General features: G+C 29.7%; 1 protein-coding gene and 1 long non-coding RNA gene across 5 annotated transcripts in view; both read right to left on the bottom strand.

The window, feature by feature from the left end:
* The window catches only part of LOC128093623 (uncharacterized), a 146,367-nt gene that overhangs the window by 10,799 nt on the left and 112,563 nt on the right, over window positions 1-23,005 (bottom strand). The gene's annotated exons all lie outside the window — the stretch shown is intronic.
* Window positions 5,738-23,005, bottom strand: part of LOC120421330 (trafficking protein particle complex subunit 11) — a 29,403-nt gene continuing 12,135 nt past the window's right edge. Inside the window, exons 3-8 of one of the 4 annotated variants that reach the window (XM_039584500.2) lie at window positions 13,567-14,132; window positions 13,220-13,505; window positions 12,740-13,120; window positions 6,748-6,917; window positions 6,392-6,685; window positions 5,738-6,336 (exon numbers count right to left, since the gene is read on the bottom strand). In XM_039584500.2, the coding sequence (XP_039440434.1) occupies window positions 6,319-6,336; window positions 6,392-6,685; window positions 6,748-6,917; window positions 12,740-13,120; window positions 13,220-13,505; window positions 13,567-14,132 (1,715 nt within the window). In that variant the 3' untranslated portion in view covers window positions 5,738-6,318. Of the gene's footprint in view, window positions 6,337-6,391; window positions 6,686-6,747; window positions 6,918-12,739; window positions 13,506-13,566; window positions 14,133-23,005 lie in introns of all 4 variants that reach the window. The other 3 variants (XM_039584501.2, XM_039584498.2, XM_039584499.2) reach the window with 3 other exon arrangements.

Here is a 23,005-nt window from a genome sequence, read left to right on the forward strand (position 1 = left end):
TCTTAGAGTCGGGACCGATAGCTGAGGATGAAATAATGGTTTCCTTCGACGTAACAGCACTGTTCCCAAGCATACCAGTAAAAAACGCAATAGGAACTCTACGGGATTGGCTGCAATCACAATACGAGGGAGAACCATGGAGACAAAAAACGATCCAGTATATAACATTCGTCAAATTATGCATGGAACAGAGCTACTTCCAGTTCAGGGATTGCATCTACCAACAGAAGATGGGAGCATCGATGGGTAACCCACTGTCACCGTTCCTGAGCGATGTTTATATGGCAGCTTTGGAACACGAACTACAAACCAAAAACCTACTACCAGAACGTTGGTGGAGATACGTAGATGACGTCTTCTGTATCATCAAAAGGGATTCACTAACAACGGTACTGGACACCATAAACAGTGCACGCAGGAGCATCAAGTTCACTTACGAAATGGAAGTCGAAGGAAAGTTACCTTTCTTAGACATCCTGATCCTAAGAGAACCAGGTTGCCCATCTTCGTTTTCTTTCGAGATCTACAGGAAGCCAACAAACACCAGAAGAACAATCCCAGCCACGTCAAACCATTCATTCCAACATAAGATGGCAGCATATCATTATTTCATACATACACAGAAAAAAATATTCCTGTAAATTTACATTATTTATCATGTACCAAAAGGTATCATGATAAATGATGTATATTTACATTAGGTTCATTGGAAATTTACATTAGATTCATTGGAAATTTACATTAGTTTTGAAAATTTACATTAGTTTTGGAATTTACATTACTTTTGGAATTTACATTAGTTCAAATCAACTAATTCTGATAGGACAATGGGAATGAGAAGCTCGACTTGGATTGCAGTAGGAAAAGGGTGTGGCCTATGTTCTATTTTAAAATGAGTGAAGCGGGCAGCAAAAGGAAATTATGATTTTAAAAAGTTGTTTCACAGGTAGGGGACGCTTTCTCGTCGACGGCCAAGTGGAATAACGCTGGACTGGAATCGAACGGACGACGGGTAGGATGTTCGGTGTTACTGCTGCTACCCGCTGCCGACTGAGCCATCTTCGCATTTTATAAACGAGCGGCTAAAGCATCAACTTGTTCAGGTCGAGGCTCAGGCAGTGGGCCAGCGAAGTATGAGAGCGATAGAAAGAGAACCAAATATAACTATTTTTAGTTCGGGTAGTTTTGAAGTCAACGTTTGGCAGAAATACATTGGATATATGATTTACATTAAATAGCAATTTACAGGAAGCCGAACACGGGTAGAAATCCATCAGATTTGAGTTTCCATGCTCAACGTTTCCATTAGATTCATGATTTACATTAGATTTAGATTTACATTGGAGTAATTTCCATGACTTTTTACTTTTTACATCATATTTCAACATTACATTGAGTGAGTTTACATAAGAAACAGTAATTACGTGCTGTGTAAATTTACATATTTTTTTCTGTGTAGGATGACAACTTTACCCCTCAGCGAAGCAGGAAAACAGAAAGAATTGGAGTATATATTTGAAACAGCGGAAATCAACGGTTACAGCAGAACAACTATCCAAGCAATCATCGATAAGAAGGATAGAAAACTGCACAGAACTTCACTCACAACCCTTACGCCATCAGTAGAGCCACTGCGAAGAGCAGCAGTAGAATTCGACTACAGGATAACACGCCCATTACGACAAAAACTGGCTAAATTTGGCATCGATTTAGTGTTCAGCAGTAGAAACAGCCAGTTGGAATCCATCTTAGGTTCAACGAAAGACCCCATACCGACTTTAGGCAAACCCGGCATCTACGAGGTATCCTGCGGCCACTGTGATATGAGCTACATTGGACAAACTAAGAGATTGCTGCAAACCAGGTTGGATGAGCATATAAACACATATGTCAGAATTGCCAAGGAGGAAATACGGAAAGGATTTGTCCCCCATTTCAAGTCAGCAGTAACCGAACACATCATCGAGGAAAAACATAACATCACAACTAGCGACGCGGTCATCTTAAGACACATCACAAACCCATCGAAGCTGGCTGTCGCCGAAAGTTTGGAAATCTTCAAGGCAGGCAACAAACGTTTACTCAACAAGGATTCAGGTAACGGCTCGACGTGGCTGTTTAAGCTGTTACCTATACAGGCACAAAAGAAGAACGAGGAGGTAGTACCTACAGTAACTACAAATATGGATACACCAGCGATGAACCTTCAGTCGAGAACAGAACACTGATGAAGTCTGCAAGTAGTAGACGAAATACGTATCTGTCAAGATATTAAAAATATATAGCGGAATTAAAAGGAACGACTCGTCTCTTTGTATTCACAGTAATGCATTCTGCTAAAACGCTCAACCAAACCACAACTAAAATGGGGTTGCAGAACTCGAATTTGATGTTAAAAATAAGAAAATGAAAAATACGAAACAAAAATATTGTTGTTCTTATTTCGATTATCTGAAATACAAACCATACAAACCTTCGGATAATCGAAACTTCGGATAATCGAGTGTGTGTGTGTGTGTGTCCAATCCAATACCCGCTAGCCGGTAGCGATATTATGGGAAAGTATAGTTTGTATCAGACTTTGTATATGCCGAATGCTGATACAACTTATCTCAGTCCCGGGTATTAGGTGGTGATAGCCCTCGCGCTGCTTCCAACTAAAGTGCCTAATAGAAAGTGGGGACACGAGGAACTGAGAACCCAGCGATTTTCTGTCAAAAAATTGAGCACCTCCAAGATCTTACACATAAGGTGCTTACAATCTCTCCTTCGTCCATAGGATTTGTCAAAAAATGAACACCTTCCATTTAAACGCTTGGTAAAATTTGAGTGACCAACTGTGAGTGGTATTGCATTTTGAGTGCCTTGTCCCCACTTTCTATTAGGCACTTTACTTCCAACGACCCGTTTCAGAATGACAGAGCTCCTTGCGGTCCAATTCCGAGGTCGCTGGGCATTGTTCGGCCCCGCCTAAACATAGAAGCAAGCATCTGAAGGAAACTCGATCTATATTTAGACTTCCAATCCCGTCAGGCAAATCAGGGATCAGCGCGTATTTAATATGAGAAGATAACATGTTTCAACACTACGGATAATTTTACTGCTAGAGTGTAAACCTTTTGATGGCCGACTGCTTAGCGTCCCAGACCACCAATCCAAAGGCGTGAGTTCGAATCCCACCTGATTCATTTTCGTTTTTTGTTCATATTCGAAGTTCAAATTCCTGATTCCAAATTTCAAAGGAACCGACCGGGATTTGATCCCTGAACCTTCTGCTTGTGAGGCAGAAGCCGTAACCATTAAGCCACGGAGCCGGTTTTATCGAAACTTCGGATAATCGAGTCTTCGGATAATCGAGTCTGGACTGTATATTGAATATAGGATTTTTAAACTTTAAAAATTTATATTTTTTTTAAATTTTGTATGTTTCGAAATTCAGATTTTTTTGAATTTTTCAGCTTTTGAATCGAGTTATTTTCAATTTTGAAGTTTTCCGAATTTTATTATCAAATTTATAATTTTGTTTGTCCATTTTAAAATTGAAATTTAAAAATGTCTAAATTGCTGAATTTCTGTTCAAAAACTTCAAAGTTTTCCATTTTTAATTTTTTTTTCTTTTTTATGATAATTGTTAGACTTTTTCCTCTGGTTTACTTTAAATATTTCGAGCAAAAAACAAAATCCGTCCTATTAATATTAAGATTCTGCGTTTTGAGATTAAACATTAAAAGACAATTCTGAATTTTCAAAATTATTGATACGTTTTTCATTTTCAGTCGCATTCAAATAAGCAAATCATAATTATTTGATTTGTTCATCACCCGCAAAATGAACACTTCTTTCATGGTGCCAAATGTCAGACTAGCCATAGCTTAACTAGGACTAGCCTATATTTTAATTTTAAATTTGATTGTGATTTGAGTTATTTTATGTTTTTGCCTCCCTCACCTTACTGAGAAAAGGCTATAAAATCACTCGAAAAATGAACTTATTAGTTTGACCGCGTAGACCCACCTTCACGTATACCTATCGACTCAGAATCATGTTCTGAGCAAATGTCTGTGTGGATGTGTGTAGGTGGGTGGACAAAAAATTGTCACTCGATTATCTCCAGACTGGATGAACGGATGTGCCCATAGGTCTCTATTTAAAATCAGCATGTTTAGTTAAGTACTTCAAAAGTTATGCTAAAAAAACGATTTTTGCGAATGTCCGGAAGATTGTAAAAAGGGTGGGTTTTGCAAGAAAACAGGTTATACATTTTCAGAAAGGTATTAAAAAGACCTTTCCAATGAGTCCAAAACATTGAAGATCTGACAACCCTATCAAAAGTTATTAGCACTTAAGTGTTATTTATATACTTTTTGGGGGCCGGATCTGACATATTTCCATCGTGCGAACCATCGTTAGTTAGATAATCGAAAGACCTTTCGAATGAGCCTAAAACATCGAAGATCTGACAACCCTATCAAAAGTTATTAGCACTTAAGTGTTATTTATACACTTTTTGGAGGCCGGATCTCAAATATTTCAATAAAAATGATGTCCGGGTCCATCATGCGAACTATCGTTGGATAGGTTTTTTATCAGACCTTGCCGATGAGCCAGAAATATTTAAGGTATGTGAAACCTATCAAAAGAAATGAGTAATAGGGACAGGGGGGCAGAATGGACCAGGGGGGCAGAATGGGCCACCCTTGGTTTTGGGCTTTAGAATGGATTTAGACCAATTGTAAGGCAAGGGTCTAATAAAGGACGTCAAATAACTTCACCATACCGTAAACGACGTTTGAATTCATTGTATTTTTCGAATTATGAGCAAAAATGTAAATTTATTGACAAAACTACGCAAATGTTGTTTATTTCGAGGTTTTTAAATAAGCTTTCTGAAAAGTTGGATTGTTTGAAAAAGTTTGCTCAATGCTTATAACGTTACTAGATGTAACTACCAAGGTATACAAACAACAACGGAACCTTCAAATCATTTAGAGGCTTGGTGGTGAAAGTGTTAAATTAAAATCCACTAGGGGGCAGAATGGACCACCCTTATCCTGCCTTATAAAAACAATCAAAAGTTATGAAATTTGGATTAATTGGATTATTTCACTCCTGGTAGCTTCACAAATCACGTTTAATGCAACATTAGTTGACTTTTTAGTTGTTTTGATGATTATTTGTAAAAATAGTGTCCTTTTTCAACATATTAACACTATTTTCAAAAATCTTTGTTTTGGTAAGTGACTATTTTTATTAAAGTGGTCTAACTTCATGGAAACTATGTTAGAAAGGTACCTTAAGTCATTTCTTATCTCCCTTCAACGTTGTATCAGACAAACTGGCTTGTTTTCTAAGGTGGCCCATTCTGCCCCGCAGGGTGGCCCATTCTGCCCCGCACCCTGGAAAAAAAGTCGAAAAAACTTTTTTTTAAATTGGCTCAAAAACAGTTTTAAGCTAAAAAATTTCATCAACCAAGTATATAACATTGAAGGGAACATCCCAAAGCATAAGCCTACTACACTGAATGCATAAGTTTTCATGTTTTTCTATGGTTTTTGGCGCATTTTACTTAGGCGGGCCATTCTGCCACCCTGCCCCTATAGTTGATTTGTTTAACATGTTGCTATTTTTACTGAATGTATTGACTTTATGAATGTGAGGAAGGCACCATCCACCTAAAGGTGGATTAAATAACGTTTTAAAATAAGGGTTTGTGATATAGAGTAATGAAAAAACAATGTATTTAAATCAATAAATAATATTGCGTAACGTACAAGTGTGTCCGCAAGCACACACACAAACGCGCGTCTTCCGCTCAACACTTGCCTAGCTCTGTTGGTTTCACCTATCTGTTCTTGATATAATCAAACACCAAAGTCAACACAATCTTGGTTCTATCCTCCGTTTGTCTCGTTTCCACTTAATCCATAATATTACACATGCTCTCGCTTTCTATCAATTTGCTTACCTAAACCTGACCAGTTCTCAACATTCTAGTTTGTCAAATTTCTCCTTTTTATCGATTTGAATACTCCTACTAAAGAATAAAGTATAATACAGAGTAATAGTTAGTTTTAAAAATCCCCTTTTTCTACAACACGCGCGACGTTTCGAACGAATGAAACGGCGCGGAACTTCTGCCTGTTCGTTGCACCAAATTTGATTCGATTAGCATAATCTACGAACGCAACGCAACTCTACTATACTTTTAATGGAAGAGGAAGAAACGGCACTCTCGCTCTATCTCTCTCTGTCACACACGCACGGTAATTTTTTGATAAGGCTCTATTGTTGTTTCTTTCGATTTTGCAAGTTTTGGCTTCAGTTTCGCGTTGGTGGCTGTGAAAAAAGAACGAAAATTAGTTTTATTTTAAATTTATTTCAGTAAACTCACATGAATAAACACCGCTTTGGGCATCCACCGCTTGACCAGCGCGTCCAGTTCGGCCTTCAGCTGCGCCTCGTGACTTTCGTTGCCGGCCTGGTCCACCTGGTCGGACGTTTCACTTGGCGCCGGAGTTGCCTTAACGTCCTTTGTGGTCGCTGCCGCTGCTGCCACCGTAGCGGACAGCTGATGGTGGTTCACGTACTCGAGCTGCAGCTCCGGCAGCGGTTGCCAGCCGGCCTTGAGCGGGTACAGGTTGAACAGCAGGTCGTACGACGAGAAGGCGAAGATGGTCACGTTGAGCTGGAAGGAAAGCTTCGCGTTTGAAAAGGGTTTTGGGGAGTTTCCCAAGGGTTACAACGAACCTGCCGATGGCCGGAGAACATGAAGCTGTCGGAGCTGTTGAGCAGCGCCTGCAGGTGCAGGATCTTCCGCGTTGGGTTCTTCAGCGTGATTCGCAGCGTCATCGGAACGCGCACGTACATCTTCTCCTCCAGGTAGCAGTAGATGTTGAGCGGTGGGTCGATCACTTCTGCTTTGGGCGAGAGGGATGGAAAGGAAGAATGGCAGGATTATGAACCAAAAATTTGACTTTCTTTTAAATTTTGTCATTTTTGAAAGCTCGTGGGAAAAATTCCTACAAACATGGTGAATATTGAAAATTTTGTTCATTCCAGAGGCCAAAAACTGAAATAGTTGCGTTTCAACGTAGATCATTCCACCTCAATCATAAAATTTAAATCATCAGAAATCGCTCCCTCTCCTTTGTTCTGCTGTTCGTAAAGCTGTTTCTTGGCCCCTTTCCTTCCGATCTGCATACTAGGCCAGTGTTGCGATTTTGAGCGCTCATCCGCTCATGAGCGAGCATTTTTCGCTCATTCGTGAGGAGGAGCGCGACGCGAGCTAGCTCACGTTTGCTCGTGCTCGTGTTTGCTCATTTATTTTATGAGCGAAAATGCTCATTGCTCGCGCTCGCGCTCATTTTTGCTCATTGAGCAAAATGAGCGGCATTTTTTTACCTGTACCGGGTAAACGATAATAACTTTTTTTTCAGCAGAGCTTCGAGGTTGTTTTTTTTAAATGGAGGCTTGAATAGGCTAATCTTAATAATATTGGATGAAGTTATTTTTCATAATTTTTGTTTTGAAGCTTGTTTTGGAGTCAGAGTAAAGGTGTTACATTAAGATCTTTACTCACAAAAATGTTTTCTTGATAATACGTTTCGTCATGTTTTAATTCCCGGGCTTCTCATCTTGTTTAGTATTTTTTTTGTAAATAATTTTGCATAATAAATGTATTCTACATGTGTCTTAGATAATATTCACATCAATTATCTTATTTATATGCTGGAGCCGATCCAAAGAATTAAATGTAAAATGAGCGTGCTCACAAGTAAAAACATGTTTTTATATAAAAAAAAAAACGATTGCCATCCCGTTCCGTTCCGTTCCTTGACAGTTTACTCTAAATTTGAAAGAGCTTAAAAGAGTGTCTGGGATTCTAAGCAAATTAATTTGATTTTGGTTAACCGTGGTCAATTTTCTTGAAACATTTCGAATTAAAAAAATTCACTAAAGCATTTGCCATTGCCACATTGATCACACAAAAAACTGTGGTAGAAAAGCATCCCCCGCAATCCACCGCGATCAATTTTTGACAGTTCGACGCCAACGAATCATGAAAATTTACCGCGGTTAACCAAAATTAAATTAACAATGCAACTTCGATGAGTTCATGTCCCTTTTTTGCGTTGAAATTATCTTCAAAAGTGGCAATCCAATTGGCCTGTGCCAGATTCATCAACAATACTAAAAATCTACCTGATTTGCTGACGAGCGCTCATTGAGCGCGAGCGCATGCGATGAGCATGAGCGAGCACGAGCTACCTGTTAAGTCCTCATGCTCATGAATGAGCGAGCACGGCTTCTGGCTCGCTCGCTCATTCGCAACCCTGATACTAGCCTTATAAGTGGATACAAACATTTAATATATTTGTTACATTTAACCTGTATACATTCAATGTTATCCTGGTAATTAAGGGTTTTTTCAAAAGTTTTCCCAACATATTTCACTTGATTTTTCCACTTTACAATTACCTCATTCATCCTTATAATGTGATGACTTTTTTGTTCCAGAAAATCAGTCCTTGGATTATGACACGGTGTGTTTTTTAGAACAAACTAATGATTAAACATCGGTATGTCTGATATTTGGCACCGTGAAAGAAGGGCTTTTTCCCGACATTTTACGGGGTATACCGAAATATTTCGTCGGGGGGTCTAGAGCAGCTTTTTTTGAAGATTATTTTTCGATTTTATGGGATATTTGTTAAAAAAGTCGCACAAAATCGGTGCATTCATGTTGATATCACTCAAACTTCTTATGAATATGCCTTGGGGACTCTGACCAACTATATTTGACTTATATTTGACCTCCACCAAAAAAAATCGAACCAAATTTACCAGATTTCTAGCTTTCTTTGAAATTACTTCAAAATCCAAGCTGGAAACTCTGATACGATCGAAAAAAAAACTTTTTTTTTGTACAATTTGTCATGAAATTACAGCAACATATTTTAAAACATTTTAGAATCAATCACATTGTAAGAACAGTTTCCTGAACAAGTTTCATAAAAAAAGTATCAGTTTTGGTTTTTTCCTTTCACAAGATGGGCACTGCCTGTTGAGTTTTGTAATGAATGATATAGAAAAATTTCCATGAATTTCGTCAGAACTTGTTATAACTTTTATGTTTCGATGAAATATTATCATCATAAAAAATATTTTAAATTAATTCAGATGTTTTGATGAATCTTATGAATCCAGTAACTTTTTTTTTAAATAAATTTAATTAAAATTTCAAAATGAATCAATAAGTTCAGATTTTTCGAAGAATCTTATAAATCCACCCAAGTAACCAATCAGCACTAAAAGTAGTAATTGTCTAGCACTAACAGCGCTTTACCTGCAGTGAATAACAGCTGAATTGTTTCGGAAATTGCTGGAGATGCGCTTTTACAGCTGATTTGCTGCTGAGTTTGGACTTTATATTTCTGTTTTAGTGCTGGCCCCCTACTGTTGTTGATCCGGCCCTGCAAAACGTCAAAAAAATTTTAGATGCAAAAATGTTGTTATCTCTTTCTCTCTCCTCCTCCCACCCCAGTTCTATTTTCGGTTTGTTTACATCTTCTTTACCGACACAGCTGATGGGAGGAAACGGCTGAGAGGAGGAACAATTTATTTGATGAAATGCTTGGTGTTGGAGACTTGATGCCAGGAACGTGTTGTTGATGTTTACTTTGGTCGAATCATGTACCTTTGCCGTCACGCCTAAATATGTGGTGGCATCCGGGCGCAGCTTCAGTAGTATTTAAATGTTCCCTTTTCTTGCTTTTTCATCTCATTTTTGCTCGAGCTAATTTATCATAAATAAAAATCCAAATGATGGTCTTGCCAAGACCATCTTGAACAGATTTATTTAATGTGTCCGGAGAACCGTAACAAAAATGTTGATTGTATCAAATTCACTCATCGGGACATTGTGGTTCCCACGGGGCAATTGCCATTTGCGTTGGATACCAAACTGGTCCAAAGAACGCCAATTTCCATCCTTCTAGAAATCTTTCCAGCAGAAGTTTTTGTACCAAAGAATGTTCAGTTACTCCACAATTTAACAGCAACAGCATAAACATGTTTTTTTATCAGGTAAAATAAGAAATCTTAACTGCGACCGAAAGCCGTCTAATTTTTTCTAAGCTCAGCTGGTTTGTTTCGGTGAGGGATGAGCAAGATAGAAATATTTTGTTTTGGTTTTCATCAATCTTTCTCTTTCACTCCTCAACTGTGTTGCCAGTAAAATGGGAAAAAATTAAGCAGTGTTGCTAGTACCTGCACGAAATCAGCTGCATTTCAGCTATTGCTAGAGCAGTTGCTTTAGAGCTGATTTGCTCTCACGTTAGCTGTTTTACAGCAGATTAGCTGTTGAATGCTGGTTTACAGCCTATTAATGATTTCTGTTAGTGCTGGATGGTTACTTGGGCAGTAACTAAGATTTTTTAAATAAATTTAATTAAAATGTCGATTGACCAGAGATTTCCTTATCCAGATTATTTAGAACAGGTTCCCATTGGCCATTTTGCCACATTTCTGATTCTGATTTTTTCAGGAATCTTATAAATCTAGTAACCATGTTTTTTAAATAAATTTAATTAAAATATCAAGTGTACACTGGTTCCCAGATCCACATTTATTAGAACAGGTTCCTATTTGGCTACATTTACAAATCTGATTTTAAATAAATTCAGATTAATTTAAGGAATCTTAAAAATTTCTTGACTAAAATATTTGACAACATTTTAACAACATTTAAAACTGGCTCCGGATGGCCACTTGGCCGCATTTCTGATTCCGACATTTTAGGAGCCATTTGGCAACATTTCTGAATCTGATTTTAAATAAATTTAGATTCTTTTTAAGAAATTTTGAAATTTTCAAACTAAAATTTTCTTTTAAAATTTAAATAAAATTGTCAGGTGTCCACTGGTTCCCTGATCCGGAACATTTAGAACAGGTTCCCGATGCGCACTTGGCCACATTTCTGATTCCGGCTATAATTAAATTGAGATTTTTTTCAAGGATTTTTAAATTCTTGTAACTAAAACATTTTTAATAAATTCAATAAAAATGTCATGTGACCACTGTTTCCCGGATCCGGGACAGTCAGAACAGGTTCCCATTGGTCCCTTGGCCATATTTTGGGAGTCTGAAAATATAAAGTAGCAAAGAATGCTTTAACACCACGTTTTTTTCTAAATTGTCTGACAGATAGCAATTTTGAAAAAAAAAACTGCTTAAATGTTTTCCAGTTTCCGATCCGGATTGGCCAGAACCGGTTCTCAATGACCACATTTTCGATAAAACACCTTTGTATTGATTGTTTGAAGCAATAGTATGTTTTTTCGCTTAAAGAGCAACAAATTTCAAAATTTTGAAGATTTCGCACAATTTTGGCCAATAATCCGGATTTCCACCGGAACCGGTTACGGGAACTGACCAATGGAACCATATTTTGGGGTTTTTCTAACAATTTACTGTCTAATGATACCGGAAGCATCCAAAAAGACCTAATAGAACTTAAGTTACAGAGAAAACTAAATAAAAAAAATAATTTTTCGACGGGGGGTGATTCATATGCAAAACTTCTGCATTGAATATCTCGAGTTAGGGTAACAATTAAGACATGGGCCAGGTTGCATTGTGTTCAGGAGGCCGATCTCTCGGGGAGTTTTTTTTTCGTCTTGCTAATAATCGAAAAGTTTTTTTTTTTGTTACGCTGTGTAATGAGAGAATCCAATTTTACTTGGACTCTATAAATGGCAATGTTCCTAGCATCAAGAATATTTTTGTGAAGCAAGCAAGAATCCCAGGACCAGAAACCTCCCCCTCCTCTTGGAACCACCTCAAAGTTTCGAATTTTTCGCAAAAATCGTGAAAACCTTCAATTTCTAACTATGATATTACCGGAGGAACCATTAAGATTGATTCAGGCCAAATTTAGAAGAAAATCAGGCGTAGAATCGCTCAACTCAGTCCGTTTCCGATTTAATTTGTTTTCATAGTATGTTCCTGCATATACAGCTTAAGGATTTCCCTTCTACGGACGTGAACATCGAGTAGTACTTGGATCAAACGAGTTTACACAACTTGTGTTTTTTCATTTTTGAACGAGATAATCAAGCATCACTTTCATAAGATTTTGAGTTTTCTATTTTCAGCCTGGTCTACAGGTGTTTTCCTCTGTCTTTTCGTTTTCTGGATCGTAAATTTGTTACTAGCGAAAACATAAACAAAAGTTTATCATAATCTCAAAATAATTAATTTCTTTATCTTTCCAAAGTCACAAAACTATGGTCATCACTGCTTGTGTCCTCTACAAAATTCCACAGATTTGTTTTTTTTGCAATTGCTCTGCTGAGCTTCTCCAAGTTTTGAGCAATACATTATGCAGCATCTTAGTCATTGTAGGATTCACACCAATAGCGGAAGCTGGAAGCTGAAGTCACACTGACTGGTATAACTTCAACATCAAGTAACAATAATTCACAATTTACAACTTGTTTTCCACTACAGTTGACTTTCCTTAGTTCCTGAAGCAAGAAATCCCTTTCAAATGCATTCATTTCATCAGGTTTCTTTTTTTATCGATGCAGAGTCTCAACAGTATGATCAACATAGTTTGTATTCTGAAAATGTTCATATCACACTGCTCCATGCTACATGCTTTCGTGCAGCATCGAAGTCTTTTGGGAACATTTTCATCCAACAACTTAATGACCATTTTTAGCTGATCAATACTTACCGATCCCGTTAATCACAAATTTTGACTCGTTGACTACGTTGGGCGTACTGCTTCGACACCACCGCACACAGTAAACTCCAAAGACAACCGTCCTCTCACCGGCCGCCGCCTCGCTCCCACCACCTCCCGGTTCCACGCTCCGCCCTCTACTGCCGTTTCCACCGTTACTACTGACGGTCGCATTCACGAACCCGTTCCGCTCGTTGTTGGTCAGCTGGACACAGTCGATCGCGCGGTTGTACACGTTCTTCACCTGCATCTGCAGCGCCTTGCTAAAGTCGTCCTTTTGCTGATCTCCACCAGTGGCCGCTGCTCCGGTTGCCGGAAGCGGACGCACCTTGAAATCTTCCGCACTTCCCGTCGACGAGACCATCATCCCGGCTGCGGGCGGAACGGGCGATCCAGCGGCAGCGTTTTGTTGGGGGGAATTGCTTGTTAGTGGAAGGTTCAGTTGGTTCGTAAGGTTTGCGTTGGTGCTACCAATAATGGTCGCGTTCGTCGGCAGCTTGGCCAGCAGACTGCGGTTGAAGGGTTGTTCGTCCTGGGGTTGTCGGGTGGTCGAGTTAGAACTTTGAAGATCAGGCGTCCGGCCCCGGTTGAACGTCAGCTGGACGTCGTTGTTCAGATAGTCGTTCTGCGTGATCCACTCGCGACTCGTGTTGACCGGGTTCAGCAGCCGCAGGTCCTCGAAGCGACTGTTGACCCGTAACCGGGTTCCGGCGATCCGCTGCTGGCCCCGGTACGGCTTCTCCACCAGGTTGTGATCCTGTGAAGGGGGAACCAATTAAAACAATTGCCTAAAATGAACTCAAACCCCATCAACTCACACTGATAAACTGCGTCTCCAGAATGTCCACCCCGTCCGGCGCCTTCACCTCCATGTTCACCCTCAATATAAAGTCCTCTCTCTTGTACGCCCTCGCCAGCGGCTGCCGACTCAACGTGTAGAACCGCCCGCTCAGCTTGACCTCCTCCACGCACGGCACCACCACCGTATCCTCCTTGATCTTCCGCACCAACTCGTCGTTCAAGTTCTCGATCCTTACGTTATGACTATTGCTGAACTTTTGACAACCTCCCGCTCCGCCACCATTCCGCAGCTGCTCGGTGGCCAGCAGCTTGGCCAGATCTTCCTTTTCGCTGTTGGGCGTCGAGGGCGAATCCATCGCGCAGGAGGAGGACGACGACGCCGCCTTCGTCTGGTGCAGGTTCTCCGTTTGGTAGTACAGTCGCTGGCGCAGCTCGATGTTGCCCTCGACGAGGCTGGTCACGTAGTACGAGATCGCGGTCTGGGACTGCATCTGCAGCTCGCCGATGTCGATCTGGACGCACGAGTTGATCTTCTGCAGCTGCGATGCCGTCCCGCCGTCGTCCAGGTCGGTTGTTAGGAAGACTGGGGGGAGGAAAGGAGGGATGAAGATAGTTTTTAGTGAATTTAAGAATTTAAGAATTTAAGAATTTAGGAATTTAAGAATTTAAGAATTTAAGAATTTAGGAATTTAAGAATTTAAGAATTTAAGAATTTAAGAATTTAAGAATTTAAGAATTTAAAAATTTAAGAATTTAAGAATTTAAGAATTTAAGAATTTAAGAATTTAAGAATTTAAGAATTTAAGAATTTAAGAATTTAAGAATTTAAGAATTTAAAAATTTAAGAATTTAAGAATTTAAGAATTTAAGAATTTTAGAATTTTAGAATTTAAGAATTTAAGAATTTAAGAATTTAAGAATTTAAGAATTTTAGAATTTAAGAATTTAAGAATTTAAGAATTTAAGAATTTAAGAATTTAAGAATTTAAGAATTTAAGAATTTAAGAATTTAAGAATTTAAGAATTTAAGAATTTAAGAATTTAAGAATTTAAGAATTTAAGAATTTAAGAATTTAAGAATTTAAGAATTTAAGAATTTAAGAATTTAAGAATTTAAGAATTTAAGAATTTAAGAATTTAAGAATTTAAGAATTTAAGAATTTAAGAATTTAAGAATTTAAGAATTTAAGAATTTAAGAATTTAAGAATTTAAGAATTTAAGAATTTAAGAATTTAAGAATTTAAGAATTTAAGAATTTAAGAATTTAAGAATTTAAGAATTTAAGAATTTAAGAATTTAAGAATTTAAGAATTTAAGAATTTAAGAATTTAAGAATTTAAGAATTTAAGAATTTAAGAATTTAAGAATTTAAGAATTTAAGAATTTAAGAATTTAAGAATTTAAGAATTTAAGAATTTAAGAATTTAAGAATTTAAGAATTTAAGAATTTAAGAATTTAAGAATTTAAGAATTTAAGAATTTAAGAATTTAAGAATTTAAGAATTTAAGAATTTAAGAATTTAAGAATTTAAGAATTTAAGAATTTAAGAATTTAAGAATTTAAGAATTTAAGAATTTAAGAATTTAAGAATTTAAGAATTTAAGAATTTAAGAATTTAAGAATTTAAGAATTTAAGAATTTAAGAATTTAAGAATTTAAGAATTTAAGAATTTAAGAATTTAAGAATTTAAGAATTTAAGAATTTAAGAATTTAAGAATTTAAGAATTTAAGAATTTAAGAATTTAAGAATTTAAGAATTTAAGAATTTAAGAATTTAAGAATTTAAGAATTTAAGAATTTAAGAATTTAAGAATTTAAGAATTTAAGAATTTAAGAATTTAAGAATTTAAGAATTTAAGAATTTAAGAATTTAAGAATTTAAGAATTTAAGAATTTAAGAATTTAAGAATTTAAGAATTTAAGAATTTAAGAATTTAAGAATTTAAGAATTTAAGAATTTAAGAATTTAAGAATTTAAGAATTTAAGAATTTAAGAATTTAAGAATTTAAGAATTTAAGAATTTAAGAATTTAAGAATTTAAGAATTTAAGAATTTAAGAATTTAAGAATTTAAGAATTTAAGAATTTAAGAATTTAAGAATTTAAGAATTTAAGAATTTAAGAATTTAAGAATTTAAGAATTTAAGAATTTAAGAATTTAAGAATTTAAGAATTTAAGAATTTAAGAATTTAAGAATTTAAGAATTTAAGAATTTAAGAATTTAAGAATTTAAGAATTTAAGAATTTAAGAATTTAAGAATTTAAGAATTTAAGAATTTAAGAATTTAAGAATTTAAGAATTTAAGAATTTAAGAATTTAAGAATTTAAGAATTTAAGAATTTAAGAATTTAAGAATTTAAGAATTTAAGAATTTAAGAATTTAAGAATTTAAGAATTTAAGAATTTAAGAATTTAAGAATTTAAGAATTTAAGAATTTAAGAATTTAAGAATTTAAGAATTTAAGAATTTAAGAATTTAAGAATTTAAGAATTTAAGAATTTAAGAATTTAAGAATTTAAGAATTTAAGAATTTAAGAATTTAAGAATTTAAGAATTTAAGAATTTAAGAATTTAAGAATTTAAGAATTTAAGAATTTAAGAATTTAAGAATTTAAGAATTTAAGAATTTAAGAATTTAAGAATTTAAGAATTTAAGAATTTAAGAATTTAAGAATTTAAGAATTTAAGAATTTAAGAATTTAAGAATTTAAGAATTTAAGAATTTAAGAATTTAAGAATTTAAGAATTTAAGAATTTAAGAATTTAAGAATTTAAGAATTTAAGAATTTAAGAATTTAAGAATTTAAGAATTTAAGAATTTAAGAATTTAAGAATTTAAGAATTTAAGAATTTAAGAATTTAAGAATTTAAGAATTTAAGAATTTAAGAATTTAAGAATTTAAGAATTTAAGAATTTAAGAATTTAAGAATTTTAAGAATTTAAGAATTTAAGAATTTAAGAATTTAAGAATTTAAGAATTTAAGAATTTAAGAATTTAAGAATTTAAGAATTTAAGAATTTAAGAATTTTAGAATTTAAGAATTTAAGAATTTAAGAATTTAAGAATTTAAGAATTTAAGAATTTAAGAATTTAAGAATTTAAGAATTTAAGAATTTAAGAATTTAAGAATTTAAGAATTTAAGAATTTAAGAATTTAAGAATTTAAGAATTTAAGAATTTAAGAATTTAAGAATTTAGAATTTAAGAATTTAAGAATTTAAGAATTTAAGAATTTAAGAATTTAAGAATTTAAGAATTTAAGAATTTAAGAATTTAAGAATTTAAGAATTTAAGAATTTAAGAATTTAAGAATTTAAGAATTTAAGAATTTAAGAATTTAAGAATTTAAGAATTTAAGAATTTAAGAATTTAAGAATTTAAGAATTTAAGAATTTAAGAATTTAAGAATTTAAGAATTTAAGAATTTAAGAATTTAAGAATTTAAGAATTTAAGAATTTAAGAATTTAAGAATTTAAGAATTTAAGAATTTAAGAATTTAAGAATTTAAGAATTTAAGAATTTAAGAATTTAAGAATTTAAGAATTTAAGAATTTAAGAATTTAAGAATTTAAGAATTTAAGAATTTAAGAATTTAAGAATTTAAGAATTTAAGAATTTAAGAATTTAAGAATTTAAGAATTTAAGAATTTAAGAATTTAAGAATTTAAGAATTTAAGAATTTAAGAATTTAAGAATTTAAGAATTTAAGAATTTAAGAATTTAAGAATTTAAGAATTTAAGAATTTAAGAATTTAAGAATTTAAGAATTTAAGAATTTAAGAATTTAAGAATTTAAGAATTTAAGAATTTAAGAATTTAAGAATTTAAGAATTTAAGAATTTAAGAATTTAAGAATTTAAGAATTTAAGAATTTAAGAATTTAAGAATTTAAGAATTTAAGAATTTAAGAATTTAAGAATTTAAGAATTTAAGAATTTAAGAATTTAAGAATTTAAGAATTTAAGAATTTAAGAATTTAAGAATTTAAGAATTTAAGAATTTAAGAATTTAAGAATTTAAGAATTTAAGAATTTAAGAATTTAAGAATTTAAGAATTTAAGAATTTAAGAATTTAAGAATTTAAGAATTTAAGAATTTAAGAATTTAAGAATTTAAGAATTTAAGAATTTAAGAATTTAAGAATTTAAGAATTTAAGAATTTAAGAATTTAAGAATTTAAGAATTTAAGAATTTAAGAATTTAAGAATTTAAGAATTTAAGAATTTAAGAATTTAAGAATTTAAGAATTTAAGAATTTAAGAATTTAAGAATTTAAGAATTTAAGAATTTAAGAATTTAAGAATTTAAGAATTTAAGAATTTAAGAATTTAAGAATTTAAGAATTTAAGAATTTAAGAATTTAAGAATTTAAGAATTTAAGAATTTAAGAATTTAAGAATTTAAGAATTTAAGAATTTAAGAATTTAAGAATTTAAGAATTTAAGAATTTAAGAATTTAAGAATTTAAGAATTTAAGAATTTAAGAATTTAAGAATTTAAGAATTTAAGAATTTAAGAATTTAAGAATTTAAGAATTTAAGAATTTAAGAATTTAAGAATTTAAGAATTTAAGAATTTAAGAATTTAAGAATTTAAGAATTTAAGAATTTAAGAATTTAAGAATTTAAGAATTTAAGAATTTAAGAATTTAAGAATTTAAGAATTTAAGAATTTAAGAATTTAAGAATTTAAGAATTTAAGAATTTAAGAATTTAAGAATTTAAGAATTTAAGAATTTAAGAATTTAAGAATTTAAGAATTTAAGAATTTAAGAATTTAAGAATTTAAGAATTTAAGAATTTAAGAATTTAAGAATTTAAGAATTTAAGAATTTAAGAATTTAAGAATTTAAGAATTTAAGAATTTAAGAATTTAAGAATTTAAGAATTTAAGAATTTAAGAATTTAAGAATTTAAGAATTTAAGAATTTAAGAATTTAAGAATTTAAGAATTTAAGAATTTAAGAATTTAAGAATTTAAGAATTTAAGAATTTAAGAATTTAAGAATTTAAGAATTTAAGAATTTAAGAATTTAAGAATTTAAGAATTTAAGAATTTAAGAATTTAAGAATTTAAGAATTTAAGAATTTAAGAATTTAAGAATTTAAGAATTTAAGAATTTAAGAATTTAAGAATTTAAGAATTTAAGAATTTAAGAATTTAAGAATTTAAGAATTTAAGAATTTAAGAATTTAAGAATTTAAGAATTTAAGAATTTAAGAATTTAAGAATTTAAGAATTTAAGAATTTAAGAATTTAAGAATTTAAGAATTTAAGAATTTAAGAATTTAAGAATTTAAGAATTTAAGAATTTAAGAATTTAAGAATTTAAGAATTTAAGAATTTAAGAATTTAAGAATTTAAGAATTTAAGAATTTAAGAATTTAAGAATTTAAGAATTTAAGAATTTAAGAATTTAAGAATTTAAGAATTTAAGAATTTAAGAATTTAAGAATTTAAGAATTTAAGAATTTAAGAATTTAAGAATTTAAGAATTTAAGAATTTAAGAATTTAAGAATTTAAGAATTTAAGAATTTAAGAATTTAAGAATTTAAGAATTTAAGAATTTAAGAATTTAAGAATTTAAGAATTTAAGAATTTAAGAATTTAAGAATTTAAGAATTTAAGAATTTAAGAATTTAAGAATTTAAGAATTTAAGAATTTAAGAATTTAAGAATTTAAGAATTTAAGAATTTAAGAATTTAAGAATTTAAGAATTTAGAATTTAAGAATTTAAGAATTTAAGAATTTAAGAATTTAAGAATTTAAGAATTTAAGAATTTAAGAATTTAAGAATTTAAGAATTTAAGAATTTAAGAATTTAAGAATTTAAGAATTTAAGAATTTAAGAATTTAAGAATTTAAGAATTTAAGAATTTAAGAATTTAAGAATTTAAGAATTTAAGAATTTAAGAATTTAAGAATTTAAGAATTTAAGAATTTAAGAATTTAAGAATTTAAGAATTTAAGAATTTAAGAATTTAAGAATTTAAGAATTTAAGAATTTAAGAATTTAAGAATTTAAGAATTTAAGAATTTAAGAATTTAAGAATTTAAGAATTTAAGAATTTAAGAATTTAAGAATTTAAGAATTTAAGAATTTAAGAATTTAAGAATTTAAGAATTTAAGAATTTAAGAATTTTAGAATTTAAGAATTTAAGAATTTAAGAATTTAAGAATTTAAGAATTTAAGAATTTAAGAATTTAAGAATTTAAGAATTTAAGAATTTAAGAATTTAAGAATTTAAGAATTTAAGAATTTAAGAATTTAAGAATTTAAGAATTTAAGAATTTAAGAATTTAATAATTTAAGAATTTAAGAATTTAAGAATTTAAGAATTTAAGAATTTAAGAATTTAAGAATTTAAGAATTTAAGAATTTAAGAATTTAAGAATTTAAGAATTTAAGAATTTAAGAATTTAAGAATTTAAGAATTTAAGAATTTAAGAATTTAAGAATTTAAGAATTTAAGAATTTAAGAATTTAAGAATTTAAGAATTTAAGAATTTAAGAATTTAAGAATTTAAGAATTTAAGAATTTAAGAATTTAAGAATTTAAGAATTTAAGAATTTAAGAATTTAAGAATTTAAGAATTTAAGAATTTAAGAATTTAAGAATTTAAGAATTTAAGAATTTAAGAATTTAAGAATTTAACAATTTAAGAATTTAAGAATTTAAGAATTTAAGAATTTAAGAATTTAAGAATTTAAGAATTTAAGAATTTAAGAATTTAAGAATTTAAGAATTTAAGAATTTAAGAATTTAAGAATTTAAGAATTTAAGAATTTAAGAATTTAAGAATTTAAGAATTTAAGAATTTAAGAATTTAAGAATTTAAGAATTTAAGAATTTAAGAATTTAAGAATTTAAGAATTTAAGAGTTTAAGAATTTAAGAATTTAAGAATTTAAGAATTTAAGAATTTAAGAATTTAAGAATTTAAGAATTTAAGAATTTAAGAATTTAAGAATTTAAGAATTTAAGAATTTAAGAATTTAAGAATTTAAGAATTTAAGAATTTAAGAATTTAAGAATTTAAGAATTTAAGAATTTAAGAATTTAAGAATTTAAGAATTTAAGAATTTAAGAATTTAAGAATTTAAGAATTTAAGAATTTAAGAATTTAAGAATTTAAGAATTTAAGAATTTAAGAATTTAAGAATTTAAGAATTTAAGAATTTAAGAATTTAAGAATTTAAGAATTTAAGAATTTAAGAATTTAAGAATTTAAGAATTTAAGAATTTAAGAATTTAAGAATTTAAGAATTTAAGAATTTAAGTTAAGAATTTAAGAATTTCAGAATTTCAGAATTTCAGAATTTAAGAATTTAAGAATTTAAGAATTTAAGAATTTAAGAATTTAAGAATTTAAGAATTTAAGAATTTTAGAATTTAAGAATTTAAGAATTTAAGAATTTTAGAATTTTAGAATTTTAGAATTTAAGAATTTAAGAATTTAAGAATTTAAGAATTTAAGAATTTAAGAATTTAAGAGTTTGAGAATTTAAGAATTTAAGAATTTAAGAATTTAAGAATTTAAGAATTTAAGAATTTAAGAATTTAAGAATTTAAGAATTTAAGAATTTAAGAATTTAAGAATTTAAGAATTTAAGAATTTAAGAATTTAAGAATTTAAGAATTTAAGAATTTAAGAATTTAAGAATTTAAGAATTTAAGAATTTAAGAATTTAAGAATTTAAGAATTTAAGAATTTAAGAATTTAAGAATTTAAGAATTTAAGAATTTAAGAATTTAAGAATTTAAGAATTTAAGAATTTAAGAATTTAAGAATTTAAGAATTTAAGAATTTAAGAATTTAAGAATTTAAGTTAAGAATTTAAGAATTTCAGAATTTCAGAATTTCAGAATTTCAGAATTTCAGAATTTCAGAATTTAAGAATTTAAGAATTTAAGAATTTAAGAATTTAAGAATTTAAGAATTTAAGAATTTAAGAATTTAAGAATTTAAGAATTTAAGAATTTAAGAGTTTAAGAATTTAAGAATTTAAGAATTTAAGAATTTAAGAATTTAAGAATTTAAGAATTTAAGAATTTAAGAATTTAAGAATTTAAGAATTTAAGAATTTAAGAATTTAAGAATTTAAGAATTTAAGAATTTAAGAATTTAAGAATTTTAGAATTTTAGAATTTTAGAATTTTAGAATTTAAGAATTTAAGAATTTAAGAATTTAAGAATTTAAGAATTTAAGAATTTAAGAATTTAAGAATTTAAGAATTTAAGAATTTAAGAATTTAAGAATTTAAGAATTTAAGAATTTAAGAATTTAAGAATTTAAGAATTTAAGAATTTAAGAATTTAAGAATTTAAGAATTTAAGAATTTAAGAATTTAAGAATTTAAGAATTTAAGAATTTAAGAATTTAAGAATTTAAGAATTTAAGAATTTAAGAATTTAAGAATTTAAGAATTTAAGAATTTAAGAATTTAAGAATTTAAGAATTTAAGAATTTAAGAATTTAAGAATTTAAGAATTTAAGAATTTAAGAATTTAAGAATTTAAGAATTTAAGAATTTAAGAACTTAAGAATTTAAGAATTTAAGAATTTAAGAAATTAAGTTAAGAATTTAAGAATTTAAGAATTTCAGAATTTCAGAATTTAAGAATTTAAGAATTTAAGAATTTAAGAATTTAAGAATTTAAGAATTTAAGAATTTAAGAATTTAAGAATTTAAGAATTTAAGAATTTAAGAATTTAAGAATTTAAGAATTTAAGAATTTAAGAATTTAAGAGTTTAAGAATTTAAGAATTTAAGAATTTAAGAATTTAAGAATTTAAGAATTTAAGAATTTAAGAATTTAAGAATTTAACAATTTAAGAATTTAAGAATTTAAGAATTTAAGAATTTAAGAATTTAAGAATTTAAGAATTTAAGAATTTAAGAATTTAAGAATTTAAGAATTTAAGAATTTAAGAATTTAAGAATTTAAGAATTTAAGAATTTAAGAATTTAAGAATTTAAGAATTTAAGAATTTAAGAATTTAAGAATTTAAGAATTTAAGAATTTAAGAATTTAAGAATTTAAGAATTTAAGAATTTAAGAAGTTAAGTTAAGAATTTAAGAATTTAAGAATTTCAGAATTTCAGAATTTCAGAATTTCAGAATTTTGTTTGAAAGTCGAATTAATACAAGGTCGCTTTGATACAAGGTCGAATTGAAACAAGGTCGAATTAATACAAGGTCGAATTGATACAAGGTCGAATTAATACAAGGTCGAATTGATACAAAGTCGAATTGATACAAGGTCGAATTAATACAAGGTCGAATTAATAAAAGGTCGGATTGAGACAAGGTCGAATTAATACAAGGTCGAATTGATACAAGGGCGAATTGATACAAGGGCGAATCAATACAAGGTCGAATTGATACAAAGTCGAATTGATACAAGGTCGCATTGATACAAGGTCGAATTAATACACCC

This window comes from Culex pipiens, chromosome 3 (assembly GCF_016801865.2).
Source record: "Culex pipiens pallens isolate TS chromosome 3, TS_CPP_V2, whole genome shotgun sequence".
Taxonomy (NCBI): Eukaryota; Metazoa; Arthropoda; class Insecta; order Diptera; family Culicidae; genus Culex; species Culex pipiens.